Raw genomic sequence first — 20,790 nt, 5'->3', positions numbered from 1 at the left:
AAATTCTTTCTGCTCCACGGAAACATTGATTATTCACTACAACTGACAAAAAGATCCTTAATTCGTACACAGCGGAGTCTTGCCAGAGCTCCCAGCTGTTCCACTACTAACTCACCCCTCCCATCGGGCGAATTGTTTCACAGCAAAAATGAAAGGAGGTGCACTTCTGCTGCTATGCAGCTTTGCAGTTTTGCAGCGCACCGGACACTCAATATACGTATATCTACTTGCGTGTCCAACCCAATCTTCGATCACCTGCCGCGACTGAAACTAACAATGTTCAGTCTCTCCTAAGGATTTTTGTCAGAAGCTGAGAAAGATTCACACAATATTCACTTGTCAATCCGAGGTGATACTGCTTTGAAGTTAAATAATATCAGACCCCTAATGGGACTACACCCCTTATAGTTTCACCTTTGACTATATCCAACCAGGACGTCCGGAGATACTGCAAACAACCACACACCATGTGTAGACCACGCCAAACGGACAGTGTCACTAGTAAAGAACTTGTGCACTTACCGTGGCTTTTTGTGGGGAATGATCAGTCCCAATTTCAGTGGGGGAGGCTGAAGGCAGGTCTCTCCTTGTGGACGCCCAGAGGTGGAGGGGGGTCCCTGGTTAGAGATCCGAGTCACGGCACCAGCTGTTAAGGGAGGGCAATAACCCTTCACGGTTGACCAAGTGAGTGTCAAATTATTATGTTGATTGCGCAATCCACAGAAAACCAAACAGAGGCAATGCGTGCCCTGTATTGGGAGGATTCAAAGAATCTCTGATCCCATTTATTTTGTTTAGCATTTTATATTGTTTTGAGTATATCAAATAGCCAATCAACTCTACAGCCATACTACAATACTATAGGCTAACTGATGTTAGTACAATTATTACGGAAACACATATATGGTCATATTATCATTGTTAGTTTGAAGCACTATGGAAATTTTACAAGGTCAAACCTGGCCTAAACAAGTTAGATAACAGAGTGTCTGACAAAATGTTCTCTTGAGAAAAGGTTAGTGTGAGATAAGTTCTATGGGAAGCGAAAGAAAGAATGTATGTTATGCAAGGAGTGATAATAACATGATTTTAAAGCGAGCAGACAAAATGGAGTTGCTCTAGCATGAGTATCAATATGTTCTTTACAGTACCTCCCCATTCCTTGCAATGCAAGCGCAAATATGCAGCCAACCACCCACCCACCCGCAGGCTGCAATACTATACTGCTAGCTTGCACTTGAAATGGGGCCTTTTAGTTTGGAGGAGGCTGAAGCTGGCCACTACCTCATGGCTGCGTCGGCGGCGATGTCTCCATACTCAGTCCCCAGCCGCCACTATTTGTCCCGGTAAACTCACACTTTTCTTAGCCTGGCCTGCTTTAGGGCAGCATTGCATGAGCCCACCAGACAACCAGAGACTCCTCCGGTGGGCCTTGGCTTCTCCATCAGGGGAGTTGAGAGTGCCAAGGTGAGGAGCATGATGATGATGATAAAAGTTAGCATCTGATTTGTTTTCTTGGAATGCAAGCGTAAGTGTGCAGCCTGCCTCCCACCCACCCCCAGGCTGCAATACCATACTGCTAGCTTGCACTTGAAATAGGGCCTTTTAGTTTGGAGGAGGCCAAAGCTGGCCACTACCTCAAGGCTGCTTCGGCAGTGAGGTCTCCATATTCAGTCCCCAGCCGCCTCTATTTGTCCCGGTAACCTTCCCCACACTTTTCTTAGCCTGGCCTGCTTTAGGGCAGCATTGGACGAGCCCACCAGACAACTAGACTCCTCCGGTGGGCCCTGGTTTCTTTATCAGGCGAGTTGAGAGTGCCAAGGTGAGGAGCATGATGATAGAAGTTAGCATTGCTTTTTTTTCTTGGAATGCAAGCGTAAGGGTGCAGCCTGCCAACCACCCACCCCCAGGCTGCAATACCATACTGCTAGCTTGCTTGCACTTGAAATGAGGCCTTTTAGGCATTTGGTGGCAAATGCCGGCCACCATATCATGGTTGTGTTGACGGCCTGGTACCCATACTCAGTCCCCAGCCGCCCGGCGGCCGGGTGTTCACGCTTGGTCCCCAGCCGCCAGGGGCGGCCGGGTGTCCATACTCAGCCCACAGCCACCCATATTTGTCCCTGTGCGCCGTATACACAAGCACGCATAACATTACCTGTGCCCTCCCAAGTGCATTAAGTGGGAAGGACAGCATAACCACAAACACGTGGACAAGTGAATGTGGCCAGGGATGGTCCATCTCACTGACGCCATCACACTGGGTTAATATGGTGGTAGCCTGGACACAGTTGGACACTGGGATGCAACACGTCCTCTAGACATAGAAGATTGCAGGTCCTGGGTCAATCAGGCTTCAACACAAAGTTTAGAAGGTAGACAGCAACAGTGGTCTGCCTCCTACACAACGAGTAAATTATTCATGATCATGAGGTCATCCATCTCCTTAGTTTTCTGTTCCTTGGAATGCTAGCGCATGTATGTAGTAGCAGCTAGGCCTGAGGTGGTCAGAGTTTTGGCGCATAGCCTACCTCCTCCGAGGATTGCTGGATGTTTTCCTGCTACTATCCCAGTTCTATGACTCCCGTTAAAACAAAGCTTCAGGTGATGAATGATGGATGAGGTGGTGGCAAAGGAGAAAGAGCAGGAGGAACAGGGACCATTCACATCAATATCAGGCCAGTCAACCACACATGTCTTGTAGGATACTTTTCTGTACCAAAAGGAGCGGTTCGGCTACACAGTTATAGGGCATACAGTGAGTGCAATGCCTACCAAAAATTTCAAGGCACTCCAATGCCCCTTGGAAGTGACATGGAAGTCAGAGGGCCTTAACTAATCCGTTTTTTCCATTAATAGCAACTGGATGTCCTGTACACTGTTGGCGTAAGCAGTGAATGGAAGGCTTTCCAAAAATTATGAGGAACTGCAATGCCCCTTGAAACAGACGTGGATTACAGCATACTAAAAACCTTCTACCCATTATAGGGGAGTGGGTCTCCCTTAGTGTTTGCCAATGCATTGAAAAGAAAAAGCTGACTAAAATTAGGAGGAAATGCAATGCCCGTTGGAAGAGTCATGGAGGTTAGAGGTAATTAAAAACAACATTTCAATGCCCCTTGGAAGAGCTATGGAGTTCAGAGTGGTTTAACAAGATGGTTCTAATGCCCCTTGGAAGAGATGTAGAGGTCACAGTAGTTTAACAAGACGGTTTTAATGGCCCTTGGAAGAGACGTGAAGGTCACAGTAGCGTAACAAGATGATTTTAATGCCGCTTAGAAGAGACGTGGAGTTCAGAGTAGTTTAACAAGACGGGTTTAATGCCCCTTGGAAAAGACGTGGAGTTCAGAGTGGTTTAGCAAGACGGTTTTAATGCCCCTTGGAAGAGACATGGAGGTCCCAGTGCAATAAAAAGACAATATCAATACCCCTTGGAAGAGTGGTGGAGTAAGCCGTCGAATAAAAATACAATATCAATGCCCCTTGGAAAAGTGGTGGAGGTCGCAGTGGAATAAAAAGACAATATCAATGCCCCTTGGAAGAGTGGTGGAGGTCGCAGTGGAATAAAAAGACAATATCAATGACCCTTGGAAGAGATGTGGAGGTCACAGGAGCTTAACAAGACGATTTTAATGCCCCTTGGAAGAGACGTGGAGTTTAGAGTGGTTTAACAAGACTGTTTTAATGCCCCTTGTAAGAGATGTGGAGGTCACAGTAGCAAACAAGACAGTTTTACTGCCCCTTGGAAGAGACGTGGAGGTCACAGTAGCTTAACAAGGCAGTTTTAATGCGCCTTGGAAGAGTGGTGGAGGTCACAGTGGAATAAAAATACAATATTAATGCCCCTTGGAAGAGACGTGGAGTTCTCAGTGGAATAAAAAGACAATATCAATGACCCTTGGAAGAGACATGAAGGTCACAGTAGCTTATCAAGATGATTTTAATGCCCCTTAGAAGAGACGTGGAGTTCAGAGTGGTTTAACAAGACTGTTTTAATGCCCCTTGGAAGAGACGTGGAGGTCACAGTAGCTTAACAAGATGATTTTAATGCCCCTTGGAAGAGACGTGGAGGTTACAGTGGAATAAAAACACAATATCAATGCCCCTTGGAAGAGACGTGGAGGTCCCATTGGAATAAAAAGACAATATCAATGACACTTGGAAGAGACATGGAGGTCACAGTATCTAAGCAAGACGATTTTAATGCCCCTTACAAGAGCCATGCAGTACAGCATATTAAAAACATTATTCCCATTATTGGGGAGTGGGTCTCCCATAGTCTTTGCCTATGCCTTCCAAGCAAAAGTGGCCAAAAATTAGGATGGAGGAACTTGCAGTGCCCCTTGCAAGAGCCATGCAGTGCAGCATATTAAAAACATTATTCCCATTATTGAGGGGTGGGTCGCCCATAGTCATTGCCTATGCCTTCCAAGCAAAAGCTGCCAAAAATTAGAACGGAGGAAATTGCAATGCCCCTTACAAGAGCCATGCAGTACAGCATGTTAAAAACATTATTCCCATTATTGGGGAGTGGGTCTCCCATAGTCTTTGCCTATGCCTTCCAAGCAAAAGCTGTCTAAAATTAGGACGGAGGAACTTGCAATGCTGGCAACACGGACCATGGTCACCCTGGTGGTATAGTGGTGGTGGAGGCTGAGAATAAGGAGAAGAGCAAAAAACAGCCAAAATGAGGAAGCTTATACCCATGTGTGGGTGTGAAGCGGTGCATGGGAACACACCTCCCGAAATAGCACAGTGGATTTGACTTTATGTTACTCTGCTGTCATTTGGTGGTGATGAGAAGTCTGGCCCAATCCAGCCCTTGTTCATTTTGATAAGGGTCAGCTTTTCAGCATTGTCAGTTGACAGGCAAGTGCGCTTATCAGTTATAATTCCGCCAGCGGCACTAAAAACACGCTCCGATAACACGCTAGCGGCAGGGCAGGCCAGAACCTCCAAGGCGTACAGAGCGAGTTCATTCCAAGTGTCCAGCTTGGATACCCAATAATTAAAAGGTACAGAGGAATCACGGAGGACGCTGGTACGGTCGGCAAGGTACTCCTTCACCATCTTTTGAAACTTTCCACTCCTTGTGAGAGTACCCTGCGCCTCAGGGCCTGTAAGCTGGGCGGGTCTCAGAAAACTGTCTCAGAACAGTGACAGTGTTCCCCTGCCTCTGCTGGATTGGAGTTGCGTCTCTCTTGCCTGTACGCCTTGGTTGGGCAACGAACTGTGACCTCTGCCGCTAGCGTGTTCAGATGGGAATTTTTTTAACAGTTCTGCAGCAAGGGCCTTCTGGTACTGCCCCATTTTTGTAGACCTCTCCACCTCAGGAATAAGAGAGTGAAAGTTCTCCTTGTAGCGTGGGTCTAAAAGTTTCACCAACCATTAATGACTGTCACCCAACATTTTGACAACGCGAGGGTTATGGTTAAGGCAGCGTAATATAAAGTCTGCCATGCGTGCCAGACTGGTAACGGGCAAGACTTCTGTGTCCTCACCAAGATGACGACAGACCATGCTCTCCTCCTCCTCCTCCCCCCTGTCCTCAGGCCACCCACGCTGAACCGACGGTATGACAGTTTTACAGGTACTACCGTCTACAGCGCATGATACCAGCTCCTGTTCTTCCTCCTCCTCCTCCTCCTCCTCCTCTCCCTCATTGTCCCCCAATGCACGTTGGGATGAGATGAGGCTGGGCTGTGTGTAATCGCCCGCTACGGCTTCTTGATCCATCTCATCATAATTTGGCTGCAATGCCTCCTCTTCAATTCTCTGCAAAGAGCGTTGCAAAAGACAGACAAGTGGGATGCTGACACTAATGATGGCGTCATCGCCACTCACCATCTTGGTGGACTCCTCAAAGTTTGTCAGGATGGTACATATGTCAGACATTCAGGTCCAATCCTGAGGTCTTAAGTGTGGAGTCTGACCTGAATATCGACGGCCTTGTTGCAGCTGGTACTCCACAACTTCTCTCTTCTGCTGACAAATCCTTTGCAACATGTGGAGGGTAGAGTTCCAACGTGTGGGGACATCACACACCAGTCAGTGTGCCTGAAGCTGCAAACGCTGCTGCAACACAGCAAGGGCGGAGGAAGCTGTAGCCGACTTCCGAAAATGAGCTGACAGGCGGCGTACTTTGAAGAGCAGATCTGGCAACTCGGGGTACAATTTAAGAAACCGCTGAACCACGAGGTTAAGCACACGACCATGCCTGGATGTAGGTTCAGCCGTCTCAGCCACAGATCTGCCTGCTCTTTCACAGCTGTCCACAACTCACAAGCAGTGTGAGGTTTATCACCTAAACTTATGAGTTTAAGCACAGCCTGTTGCCGCTTGGCTGAAGCAGTACTGCAGTGCTTCCAGCTTGTAACTGATATGGTGATATTTGAGATGGAGGCTGAACATGAGGAGGAGGATGATGTGCAGGAGCTGTACACTGTGGGGGCAACTCTGACTGACATAGGGCCCGCAATCCTCCATGTGGGGAGGATGTGTTCCGTCCCAAGGTCCGACTAAGTCCCGGCTTCCACTACTTTTACCCAGTGTGCCGTCAGGGAAATGTACCGTCCCTGGCCACAAGCACTTGTCCACGTGTCCGTTGTCAGGTGGACTCTCTCAGTAACTGCGTTGTTGAGGGCATGGCAGATGTTTTGTGACACGTGCTTGTGTAGTGTGTGGATGGCACACCGGGCAAAATATTGTCGGCTGGGGACCGAGTACCGAGGGACGGCCACTGCCATAAGGTTGCGGAAGGATTCCGTCTCCACCAGCCTAAAAGGCAGCATTTCCAATGCAAGCAGTCGTGAAATGTGCGAATTTAGGACTGTGGCCTGTTGGGCGTTGGCTGCGAATTTCCGCTTTTGTTCAAAGGTCTGGGATATGGACAATTGAACGCTGCGGTGGGACGTGGATGTGGACGTTGATGCTGTTTCTTGAGAAACTGCCTTAACAAGTGAAGACTGAGAGGGGGGGGCATCTTTGCATGCAGTATGGACAGGGGATTGCCTTGCACGCACAACAGGAGGTTCTCTTACACGCACATCAGCGGAAGAAGCAGTGGTGACACCCGCTGACACTGGTCATGAACCCTGGGGTTGGACCCACAAAGTCGGGTGCTTTGCTGACATGTGCCTGATCATGCTGGTGGTGGTCAGGCTGGTAGTTTTGTCACCCCTTCTGATGCTGGCATGGCAGGTGGTACAAATGGCCTTTTTGGGGTTATCAGGAGAGTCTTTAAAAAAATTCCAGACTCTGGAAGACCTACCGGTTGCACTGGTAACGTCCCTCGTGTTGGCGTTACAGGGAATGGTTGCCCGCCTTCTGTCTGTAGCCACCACACTGCTTCTTCCTGCCTGTTGGGGTATTCTGCCTCCCTCCCCCTGTGTGCTGCTGGCCTCACTCTGCATGTCCTCCTGCCACGTTGAGTCAGTTACTAGATGATCCACCACCTCCTCCTCTTCCATTTCCGCACCACGGTCCTCCTCCTCACTACGTGGCAATTGTGTCTCGCCATCGTCCACCTCTTGTGACAAATTGCCAGCATCGCCTTCCTGTGGCCGTGGCTGTTCAAATATTTGGCCATCGCTACATGGGATCTCCTCTTCCACCACTTCAAGCAGAGCAGGCAACGGGCCCAAATATGGAAATGGACCAGTGAACAGCTCTTCAGAGTGTCCAACTGTGGGATCAGTTGCTGTCTGACGACACTTGGCATGGTGGGAGGAAGGAGCATCAGGGTGAGGAGGAGTATGCGGTCAAGACTCATGGCTACTAATACATAACCGTGTGGAAGACAGACCGGAAGTGGTGGTGCCCAGGTGACTGGAAGTATTATCTGCTATCCAATTAATAACCTGTTCACACTGATCAGTTGGCAATAGTGTTGTTGTTGTGTGCTTCCCTGGTAATTTGGTCAAGAACTGGAAGCGAGAAGATGTGGCTGTTGGTTGTGGCACATTTTCACCTTGGCCACGGCCCCGTCCTTTGCATGCACCATCACCAGATTGTCCAGTTCCAAGTCCCTTGCCACGCACCTTGTCCATTGTAAAGGAAGTAAAATAGCTTACACTCGCAGTATCAATGGCAAAAGGGTAATAAAAAGGATATTAGAACCGTGGAAGAGGAAAACCACAGTTCTATTTCTCTGGCCTACACCAGAATCTTTAAAACAGATATATTTGTGTCTGAACAGTCAGCGAGACTCTCAAACAGTTTTTTTTATGGAAAAAAGGAAAAAACAGGATTACACCCAGATTTGAACCGTGGAAGAGGAAAACCACAGTTCTAGTTCTCTGGCCTACACCAGAATCTTTTAAACAGATATATTTGTGTCTGAACAGTCAGTGAGACACTCAAACTGTTTTTTTTATGGAAAAAAGGCAAAAGGCATGGTCTCCCCTCCAGGTCCCCCATATTGCAGACATGGTTTCCCCTCCAGGTCCCCCATATTGCAGACATGGTCTCCCCTCCAGGTCCCCCATATGGCAGACATGGTCTCCCCTCCAGTTCCCCCATATTGCAGACATGGTCTCCCCTCCAGGTCCCCCATATTGCAGACATGGTCTCCCCTCCAGGTCCCCCATATTGCAGACATGGTCTCCCCTCCAGGTCCCTTATATTGCAGACACGGTCTCCCCTCCAGGTCCCACATATTGCAACACGGTCTCCCGTCCAGGTCCCCCATATTGCAAACATGGTCTCCCATACAGATCCCCCATATTGCAGACATGGTCCCCCATATTGCGGACATGGTCTCCCATCCAGGTGCCCCATATTGCAGATACGGTCTCCCGTCCAGGTCCCCCATATTGCAGACATGGTCTCCCATCCAGGTACCCCATATTGCAGACATGGTCCCCCATCCAGGTACCCAATCCAGCAGACATGGGCTCCCGTCCAGGTTCCCCATATTGCAGACATGGTCTCCCCTCCAGGTCCCCCATATTGCAGACATGGTCTGCCCTCCAGGTCCCCCATATTGCAGACATGGTCTCCCCTCCAGGTCCCCCATATTGCAGACATGGTCTCCCCTCCAGGTCCCACATATTGCAGACACGGTCTCCCGTCCAGTTCCCCATATTGCAGACATGGTCTCCCATCCAGATCCCCCATATTGCAGACATGGACCCCATATTTCAGACATGGTCTCCCATCCAGGTCCCCCACATTGCAGATACAGTCTCCTGGCCTGGTCCCCCATATTGCAGACATGGTCTCCCATCCAGGTCCCCCATATTGCAGACATGGTCCCCCATCCAGGTCCCCAATCCAGCAGACATGGTCTCCCATCCAATTCCCCCATATTGCAGACATGGTCCCCCATATTGCAGACATGGTCCCCCATCCAGGTCCCTCATATTGCAGACATGGTCTTCATATTGCAGACATGGTCCACATATTGCAGACATGGTCCCCCATCCAGGTCCCCAATATTGCAGACATGGTCCCCCATCCAGGTCCCTCATATTGCAGACATGGTCTCCCATATTGCAGACATGGTCCACCATCCTGGTCCTAATGTTGCAGACATGTCCCCCATCCAGGTCCCCATGTTGCAGACATGTCCCCCATCCAGGTCCCCCCCACACTGGGCACAGGGCAGCCCCCCCCCATACTGCCCACAGGGTCCCCGTCCACCCACACTGCGCTCAGGGTCCCCTTCCTCCCCATACTGTGCTCAGGGTCCCCGTCCTCCCCCTTACTGCGCTCAGGGTCCCCGTCCCCCCATACAGCGCTCAGGGTCCCCGTCCCCCCATACAGTGCTCAGGGTCCCCATCCCCCCCCATACGGCGCTCAGGGTCCCAGTCCCCCCATACTGCGCTCAGGGTCCCCGTCCCCCCCCTTACTGCGCTCAGGTTCCCCGCCTACCCCTTACTGCGCTCAGGGTCCCCGCCCCCCCATACAGCACTCAGGGTCCCCGTCCCCCCCATACAGCGCTCAGGGTCCCCATCCCCCCATACAGCGCTCAAGGTCCCGGTCCCCCCCATACTGCGCACAGTGCCCCCCCCAATACTGAGCACAGATCCCCTGTGCTGTATTTCAAATGACAGAGAAAAAAAAAAAGATTCTCACCTATCCTCCATTCCCTCGGCGTCCTTTCTGCACCTGTGGCCCGCAGGCAAAGACCCTGTAATGATCGCGGCTCTCTCTAGCTTCCGCACACATCAGAGCTGTAATGCAGAGTATTGCCACGCAGAGACCGGCTTTCTGCACAGCAATACCAGTGTCAGCCGCTGGCCTATCAGAGGCCAGCAGCTGACATCTGCGCGTGGCAGTGACATCATACTCCACTGCACTGGGATGCAGAGGTCAGCTGCTGGCCTCTAATAGGCCAGCGGCTGACACTGGTATTGCTGTGCAGAGAGACAGTCTCTGCCCGGCAATACACTGCATTACAGCGCTGATGTCCGCGGCTGCTGGAGAGAGCTGCAATAGTTACAGGGTCAGTGCCCGGTGGCCGCAAGAAGCAGCCGGAGGGGTCACATGCGGCCCGCGGGCCGCGTGTTTGAGACCCCTGGTATAACCACTGCATCTCCTATGCAGCCTGCCTGCCTACCTGATATCTCGGATGAATATTAGTCCTCAGAAGGCCTATATGTTTGATTTTGCAGGCTTTAGAGACCCTATACTACCTATTTCGCAGTATAAATCTCTCCCTAGCTCAACAGCACTCTCCCTACACTTTCTGATCCGGAGTGACTGTGTCCAAGATGGCGGCGCTCGGTTTTAAATACTCGAGGTGATGCTGTGCGGCCAGCCAATCACTATAATGCCCACAACCAACATGGCTGCAGCATTACCGTGACTGGCTAGCAATCCCTGCATGTTCATTGGCTCTGTAAAGAGCGTCAAACATGCAGGGCGGAGACCCGAGCTCCCGCCCGAGTAACCCGAAAATGCTCAGTGATGGCCGAACTTCCCGAGTAGTGAGATGCTCAGGCGAGTACCGAGCAGTGTCGAGCATGCTCGCTCAACACTACTCTCAATCCTTTATTAGTTTTCTAAAGCTGTCCATAAGCTCTTTAGCAAATGTGCTATATATGACTGGGAATTAAAAGAAAAAGACTAGTAATACATATTAGCACATTTTTATCCAATTCACTTCAAGATGACTCCTACATGTATAATTTTAGGTTAAACTACCCATTCTTTAACCCTTTTCTGACATATGTCATAGAGTTCTGTCATATGTCGGGTCCCTATCTTTGATGCAGTCTTAAATGCCTAGCCCACGTCTTTCCCAGCAGATGATGGCTGAATAGTTCAGCCATCATCTGCCTCAAACAGATCGCGAGTGGAGCTGAGCTTCTCCCATGACAGTTAACAATCTCTGACAGTGACATTTAACAAGCACTGATGTGATCGCAGGGTGCTAATGGGTTGCCATGGCTGCTGGAGGTCTGCTGAAGACCTCCATGCTTGCCATGATGATTCTCCTTTGAAAGCAAGCCTGCAGCTGGCGTTCTTAGGAGACCGCTTTTTTTTCTGTACATACCAATGCATATGCACTGCTATGTATACAAGCGATCAGACAATCGCAGGTTCAAGTTCTGTAAGGAGTCTAACAAATACAATAGAAAGTGCAATTTTTAAAAAAATAAAAAAAATAAAAAATAAAAAAGTTCAAATCACTCCCTTTTTGCCCCATTAAAAATAAAGCTATTATAAAAAAAAATACACATATTGGGTATCACTGCATTCATAAAAGTCCGATCTATGAAAATATAAAATAGACTAATCCGATCAGTAAACTGTAACGAGAAAAAAATTAGAAACGCCAGTATTATGTTTTTTTGGCCTCTGCAACATTGTAATACAATGCAATAAGAGGAGATGAAAAAATTGTATCTGCCCAAAAAAGGTATCAATAAAAATGTCAGCTCAGAGTGCAAGATAAGTCCTCATACAGCCCCATATCCCAAAAAATTAAAACGTTCCGGGTCTCGAAATATGGGGACACAAGAAAAAAATTTTTTTTTTGCAAATTCCAATTTTTTTTCACCACTTAAATAAAAAAAAACTCTCCATGTTTGGTATCTGCGAAATAGTACTGATCTGGAAAATCATATCACCAGGTCAGTTTTACCATATAATGAACATGGTAAATAAAAATCCTAAAAAAACTATTGTGAAATTGCACTTTTTTTTCAATTTCACCTCACTTAAATTTTTTTTTCCACTTTCCAATGCATTATATGATAAAAATGAATGGTGTCATTCAAAAGTACAAAAAATAAGCACTCACGCAGCTATGTGGACCAAAAAATAAAAAAGTTATGGCTTTTGGAATAAGGATCAGGAAAAAATGAAAATGAATAATAGCTCTATTATGAAGGGGGTTAAAACTGTCATATTCACCTTAGTGTATAAAAAGTCACACTCATCAAATGATGACCCATAAACTCTGGTTGCACCCCTTTACTGCAATTAAGTCCCTGGCCAGGTCACAGTTTTTTCCTTTACAAAACTAAACATGTGCATGTGACATATAATATGTAATTTCACCTCATTTTACGAATCTTTAATAAACAGCATATTCTGTTACATCTTATCTCTTATATGCATTTCCTTCTGTCCCATAGGCATATTCTCTTGGACTTAGTGATGCTCAACTTTACACATGGACAGATGGCCTCAGAAGAAAGGATTGGCATGACTATGACACTATTCAGAAGGATGCATTACGCTCAGGTATAAAGGTGTTACATTTTAATATTCAAGATCTATTGTGTTTAATCCCTATGTTTCTAAGAGATGATAGTATGATTTAGACATATAGCCTCTACTAGGCAAATATTCCTTAATAACCAAGTTTTTCTTTGGTCATGTACACAAAGTATTTAAAATATATTTTTCTTGTGTTTTTCTCTGAATTTTTTGATATAAGAAGAAAATTATGTATATCTGTGATCTGATGTATGCTGAACTCATCCATTTTTATTTAGTGAAGTAGTAGCAAGAAATTGAGAAACATAATGGGCGGAAATTATTAAGATGTTTACTCCTCAAGTCTGATGTAAACAACTTAATAAGTTGCAATATTTATGTGCAAGTCCGTAGTTGCAAAAACAAATATTGTGACTTTTGGTGTCTACACGCCAGTCCTGGCCAGCTATGCCAACATGAGTGTAGAAGGGCTGAGCATGGGAGGGATGGGGCATGGCCATGCCCACCTGTCGAATTCATCATAATTTAAAGTGGTGTAAATTACTTCAGCCCCCGGCTGGAATACATTTCTGGCAACGGCGCACAGTGGGTAACAGATGCACTCGATTCATTAAGCAGTGCACACCTCTTAATGAATCAGGTCAGTGTACTCCAGGGAGTGCTTAATTAAGACTGGCATGCAATTTTTGTCCTTGAAACTTATAGAGTAAACATTTAAGATCTTTGGCAGCTTGAAAAGAAAACAAAATTAATGTGAAAATACGTTTTTATTTTGAACTGTGATATCCAGCTTAGTCGTTTGTTTTTCATTGAGACTTTATTAATATTTTAGCAGTTTCAGCAGAATAGATAATATTTTTTGACATATTTGAATGCAAATTGTAATCTACAAATTTTAACAAAAGATGGAGTCCACTGAGTAGTTAGATAAAAGGTCGGGATACAAAAACACTTCAAAGAAAGATTTAATTCATTCTGTGCATATGTAAGGGGGAAGACCGGAGTGTAAGTACTTTAAGAACAAGGGATTCGGAATTGCCAGAGCCGTGCCTCATGTTGCAGGGGGAAGACAGACTGTGAGACAGGAGTCAGGTGACTGGGAAGCTGGGGGTGTGTCCAGAGAGAGAGCTGAGGAGTCAAGTGACCGGGGAGCTGAGCTCGTGTCTAGGAAGAGGGAGGAAAAGGAGTTTTTGGGTGGGAAAAGTGGCAGTGGACAGTGGGAGTCAAGCCCGACTAGAGGGAGAAGGGACGCAGTATCCCTGGACCCGAGGAAGTGAGGTGCACTGCTATGGACTAGGGGCTCAGCGGGTCAAATTGGAGACCACCCGCTGGCGCCAGAAGATGGAGCATCGTTTAGGCATGGAAGCCGGAAGAAAGCAACACACGGCACCAGCCGACAACTGCCTTGTGAGGAGCAAGAGTCAGCTAAGTGTAAAAACTGCCGATTACAACCGTTTTGACTCTGCTGCAACTAGCCCAACTGTGGATTGTCAGTTATAGCATATTACCTGCTACTTCCCTTGTTTCCCCATATTTCCCCTGTTACTCCCTGATTGGAGATTGACCCTGTTACAGTAAATCCCCCTTGTTTATTAACCCTGTACTGGCTGCTCTGTGTTTCTGTGTCACTGCATCTAAAGTACCTGTGTTACACATATATGATAGAGAGAACATACTGTATGTACTCTTCGTAGAGTCCCAGAGATGGTTAAAGTCAGTGAAACTGAAAGTGCCGCTCTACGTCTGTAGTTGTATACATTCTTACCCAAATGTTATCACCAAAAATGTATGATAACTGGATTTTTTCCATTTTGACTACAGTCTACTTTGTTAGAAAGATGTTTTAATATATAGAAATGAGTTTATTGAATTGAAACAAAATTGATTTCACTACGAATATTAACAAAAAAAATCATGTTCACCAGAATCTAGCAAAGTAGCGAACTCTTCTAATAACTGGAAGAAGTAAAAAAAAAAATTATAATCACCTCACCTATCCTTCTGCCACTGCTCACGTCTTGTCCTAGTTCCCTCCAGTCTTCAAGGACTGACTCCTAGCCTTCCAGGGTCCAATACATATTGAAGTCAATGACATGCATGCAGTTTAGTCATTGTGGAAGGTATCAGAAGCTGCAGTTTCAGGAAAGGCAAGGGACCAGATGAGTGTAATATTTTATTATTTAAACACCTTACCTGTCCCTCTATTTATTATAACTTGGGGTCTGGAGAGACCTCGGAGCATAATAAATATATTTTAATGACAATTGAGGTACTTACAAATAGAATGCCCCAGACTGCTCTGGGAAGAGATTTGCTCATCTCTTTAAAAGCTTAGAGGGAGGGCAGTCTATCACGTTTCTAAAGCTACATATTAATTATTTTTGCTAATTTATGAATAAAATAGACAACATTTTTGTAGGAACTATAATCTGATTTTAGGAATAGGTTCCTTTTCTTGGGAACAAGATATTTGTGCCTAATAGAAAGACACTCCCTAAATTAGAAGTAATCTAAAAAAAAACACATGCAGTAGAACTTTCTGTTATGGTTTATTCAGGACCAGTCTTCAGTTCGATATAGTGATGCTCTACATTTCACTCTCTAAGCTTTGTTTTCAGGATAGAGACTTCATTGTTGTTTACTTACAGCTTATCCCTGTATATGGAATGCATCGATTTCTAGGAAGTGTAACTAAGCATTCTTCCTTCTCTTTAAGCTCTTAACAGTAAAATGTATTCTGAACACTTAACTACATAAACTTTATTCCAACTCAAAATTTAGGAACATCAAAAATAAATGAATGAATAACTGCTACTTTTAAACATTTTGTACAACATTAAGTATACTCTTCAAATATACATTGTCAAACAGAGCATACTATCACTTCCAAAACACATCTGATACTTCTCTAAACATTTATGGTGTAAAAAATGTAGGTAAAAAAGAGAAAAATAAAATCTTATTTTGTATGCAAATCTGTGTCCATAATTAGGAAGCTCTGCCCATAAAGGGGCATTGACCCAATATTTTGTCATTCTGTATGACATCATATTTTTCAATGCATTTCAGTAAAATATACACATGTGCAAGCCTTAGAAAAATTTCAAAAATGCTGAACTTTGACTAAGGACTCTAAGACATGAAATATATTAGTATCTTGTGCCTTTATATTGCATCTTATTGGAAGCTTCAATAAAATATTAGTTTTTACTGAATTCTACATTCACCTTTTTGCAAGACAGTAATGCATTTGCTTCATTTAAAACATGATATTACTGTAAAAATTATACATTACTTCCATAAAAAAGTATCATTTTATTATAAAAGTGATATACACTGTCGACATTTTTAAAACAATTTTGCCCAAAATTTAGAACATGAAATCAATTCTAAGTCCTTATGGTATTTTCAAAAGTATCAGATTTCAGTCATATTTTGTTGCAGGTGTCTAAATATGTATGAAATCTACATAAATTTCACATCCCATTCAAGGGTTTCTGCTTCTGCAACCTTGTTTACTGCACATGCATTGGAAATGGTCTCCGCAGATTTTTAATGCTGCATGGAAAGATTTCTTGCTGAAGTAATTACTTTGCTACTTACTTTCCATGGATTTCACAAGGAAAAGCCAATGATTAGTCCTACTGAATTACAATGGGGCTGGGATAATGCTTGCATAGATTTAGAGCAGTGCAAACTTAAAATCTATGGTACATTTGTTACATAAATTTGAAGATCAACCTTAGTTTTTTGCCACAGAATGTGAAATTAATATGACATTATTTGTGATGATAATTGTAGCTTTTCGGCAATGAAAGGACATATATTTTTTGAGAAAGTCATTGCTTCTTTAAATTGTTTGTAACATCATACTTAAACAAAGTAATACATATACCATAGATTTCTCTTTAAATGTAAGTACAGTTTTGTTGGGTTTTGTTTGCCTTCTTTTGTTAAACCTTATAAAATGTACAGTAGAAACTAGATGCTTACATACACTATATAAAGACACATATGCATGTTTTCTCAATATCTGACATGAAATCAGAATAAACCTTTCCAGTTTTATGTCAATTAGAATTACTGTAATTTTTAATATTTGCCAAATGCCAGAATAATGAGAGCGAGAGAATGTTTTAAGGCATTTTTATTACTTACTGCAAAGTCAAAAGTTTACATACATTTCATTAGTATTTGGTATTATTGCCCTTAAACTGAATGACTTGGGTCAAATCTTTGGGATATCCTTCCACAAGCTTCTCACAACAGTTGGTCACAATTTGGGCCCATTCCTCCTGACAAAACTGGTGTAACTGATCCAGGTTTGCAGGGCGCCTTGCTCGCACATGCCTTTTCAGCTTTGCTCATAAATTTTCAGTAGGATTGAGATCAGGGCTTTGTGATGGCCACTCCAAAACATTGACTTTGTTATCCTTAAGCCACTTTATTACCATTTTGGCAGTTTGCTTTGGGTCATTTTCCATTGGGAAGACCCATTTCCACCCAAGCTTTAACTTCCTGGCTGATGTCTTCAGATGTTGCTGCAGTATTGCCACATAATCTACTTTTCTCATGATGCCATCTATTTTGTGAAGTGCACCAGTGCCAACCCCACAACATGATGCTGCCACCCCTGTGTTTCACAATTCTCTTCCTGATATCTTGGCTGATTTCTTTAGACTTTACCATGATGCTACGCAAAGAAGCAGTGTGTTTCACGTGTGCATTAAAATACATCCACAGGTATGTCTCTAATTAACTCAGATGTTGCCAGAAAAACCTATCAGAAGCTTCCAAGCACATGAAACCATCATATGGGCAGTCCAGAATTGTTTAAAGACATGGTAATCTTAGTGTATGTAAACTTTTGACTTTGCAGTAAGTAATAAAAATGCCTTAAAACATTCCCTCTCTCTCTCATTATTCTTGCATTTGGCAAATATTAAAAATTATGGTAATCATATTTGACCTAAAACGGAAACGGTTTATTCTGATTTCACGTCAGATATTGAGAAAATCATGCATATGTGTCTTTTTATATAGAGATGTAAACTTCTGGTTTCAACTGTAAATGCAGGACTGGTTAATGGAGCTCATTGTGTGCCTGAAAACCTTCTGTTGACCAGTAATCTATATAAATGTTTAGATGTTTACTTGTTTTCTTTTTTAAACATTGGACCATTTCTCAAGACCCCAATTCAATACATACACTGTCATTGATATCTGAGGTCAAATCTAATTCCCAGAACAGGGCTCTTGTAATCTGCTATCTACCATTTCACCAAAGGCAAAGCTTTCTATCTATTTTGTTAGGATTAAAGTTGCCACTGCTAATTAAAGTCACATCAGTTTTATTACCTGCATTTCTTCGATCGGAAATTCTGTATCCTTAAGCGAAATGAGCCCATTACAAAATGAGCAATAACAGTGACAATCATGTTTAATTTATCTACTCTTTCTTAGTTGCTGTTATTTATTGCATTCATTCTTACTTTATCTATATCTCTTTGTACATATATATATAGTTATAGATATAGATATGTATACATACTCATACCATATTTTTCGGACTATAAGACGCACTTTTTTCCTCCAAAATTTTGGAGGAAAATGGGGGGTGCGTCTTATAGTTCGAATGTTGAGGGGGGAGGGGGTATATATATATATATATGTTGTGTGGGGTGTGGGGGGAGCGGTAGCGGTGGAGGAGCGGGGCCGGAGGAGCCACCTGCTGCAGCCTTCACTGTGTTCGCTGCTAAAGGGGCGTGGGGAGCACTGAATATTCATGCTCCTAATTAGCGGCACACAGTGTATTAGCAGCGGCTTTTCCTCCCCGGCGATCGCGTGTGCCCACTGTTAAAGGGCATGAATATTCAACCTCTCTCCATGCCCATGGGCATGGGGAGGGGTGAATTTTCATGCCCTTTAATGAGCGAGCACACGAGGTAGCCAGGCAGCAGCAGGAGCCGCGCTGCGGCTACACTGTGCCGGCTATTAATCAGCATGAAGTCACTGCTCCCCGTGCACACAGTCCCGGCGTGGGGAGCAGTAACTTCCGGCAGCTGATCTCTCCTTGTGAGCCGCGCATGGCAGTGAAGTCATGCGCGGCTCACATGGAGAGATCAGTGCGGGCAGACAAGATGCAGCGCTGGAGGAGAGAAGAAAGGTGAGTAGGAGTGTTTATTTTTTTTTATGTGCAGCCTGATGGGGATTAGGGGGACCATGCATACCAGGATAAGGCTGAGGGGGCATACATAACAGGATAACGATGAGGGGGCCATACATACCAGGATAACGCTGAGGGGGGCATACATAACAGGATAAAGATGAGGGGGCCATGCATACCAGGATAAGGATGAGGGGCCATACATATCAGGATAAGGATGAGTGGCCATACACACCAGGATAAGGATGAGCGGTGCCATGCATACCAGGATAGGGATTGGGGGTGCCATGCATACCAGGACAGGGATGAGGGAGCCATGCATATCAGGACAGGGATGAGGGGTGCCATGCATACCAGGATGTGGATTGCTGTGCCATGCATACCAGGATGGGGATGAGTGGTGCCATGCATACCAGGATAGGGATGCGGGGTGCCATGCATACCAGGATAGGGATGCGGGGTGCCATGCATACCAGGACAGGGATGAGGGGTGCCATGCATACCAGGATGGGGATTGCTGTGCCTTGCATACCAGGATGGGGATTGCTGTGCCATGCATACCAGGATAGGGATGCGGGATGCCATGCATACCAGGATAGGGATGAGGGGTGCCATGCATACCAGGATGGGAATTGCTGTGCCATGCATACCAGGATGGGGATTGCTGTGCCATGCATACCAGGATGGGGATGAGGGGTGCCATGCATACCAGGATTGGGATGAGGGGTTCCATGCATATCAGGATAGGGATGAGGGGTGCCATGCATACCAGGATGGGGATTGCTGTGCCATCCATACCAGGATGGGGATGAGGGGTGCCATGCTTACTAGGATAGGGATGCGGGGTGCCATGCATACCAGGATGGGGATGAGGGGTGGCATGCATACTAGGATAGGAATTAGGGGCGCCATGCATAACAGGATAGGGATGAGGGGTGCCATGCATACCAGGATAGGGATGAGGGGTGCCATGCATACCAGGATAGGGATGAGGGGTGCCATTCATGCCAGGACAGGGATGAGTGGTGCCATGCATACAAGGAGAGGTATGAGGGGTGCCATGCATACCAGGATGGAGGGGAGCCATGCATAACAGGATAGAGGGATGCCAGGCATACCAATATGGGGATGGGGACAACGAATAAAAGGAAGGGGGAGCATATATACAAAGATGGGGGATATTGTCAGAATTGGGGGACATAACCCCTATACCAGTATCAGCAAAAGACCCCCTCCCCCTTAAAAGTGCATCATGAACACATTGTTTGCGTACATTTTTTTTTATTTTCCTCCTCTAAAACCTTGGTGCGTCTTATGGTCTGGTGCATCTTATAATATGAAAAATACGGTATATGTTTATATATATATATCTATATATAGATATAGATATATAGATTTATACAGTACAGACCAAAAGTTTGGACACACCTCATTTAAAGATTTTTCTGTTTTTTCATGACTATGAAAATTGTACATTCACAATGAAGGCATCAAAACTATGAATTAACATATTTGGAATTATATACTTAAGAAAAAAGTGTGAAACAAATGAAAGTAAGTCTTATATAGTGTTGAGCGAGCAATAAAATGCTCGGGTGCTCGAAGCTCGGGCCGAGCTCGCCGTGATACTCGGGTGCTCGATCAGAGCAACGAGCCCAATGTTAGTCTATGCGAGACCCGAGCTTTTTTGCGGCGGCACCCCCGGCAGTCTTTTAAAAGCCTAACAAGTGCCCAAAACGATTGTGACAGTGCTCAAATGACATGGGGACAGCATGAGGATCGCCCCAGGAAGAATTTCTGACCCCCAGGTCACTTCTGTCAAAAACGTGGTCAGAGGTATTAAGCCACATTTAAGGACTCACAATAAAGCGTTCAAAAATGAAACTGAAACTGCTTTCCTGTGAAACATGTTAAGGAAGTTCCTTTCCAGGGTAAAGACTTGTGTATAAGGT

The 20,790-nt window shown here is 45.2% G+C and overlaps 1 protein-coding gene across 2 annotated transcripts in view; it reads left to right on the top strand.

Annotated features, from left to right (window-relative positions):
• The window catches only part of GALNTL6 (polypeptide N-acetylgalactosaminyltransferase like 6), a 3,351,701-nt gene that overhangs the window by 678,168 nt on the left and 2,652,743 nt on the right, over nucleotides 1–20,790 (top strand). For both annotated transcript variants that reach the window (XM_073656298.1, XM_073656306.1), the window contains exon 2: nucleotides 12,588–12,696. In XM_073656298.1, coding sequence (XP_073512399.1) covers nucleotides 12,588–12,696 — 109 coding nt within the window. The remainder of the gene's footprint in view (nucleotides 1–12,587; nucleotides 12,697–20,790) is intronic.

This window comes from Phyllobates terribilis, unplaced genomic scaffold, assembly GCF_046119375.1.
Source record: "Phyllobates terribilis strain yellow unplaced genomic scaffold, ASM4611937v1 Scaffold_1__5_contigs__length_1240528914, whole genome shotgun sequence".
Taxonomy (NCBI): Eukaryota; Metazoa; Chordata; class Amphibia; order Anura; family Dendrobatidae; genus Phyllobates; species Phyllobates terribilis.
Note: the sequence above shows the minus strand (reverse complement) of the source record. Positions and strands in the feature narration are given on the sequence as shown.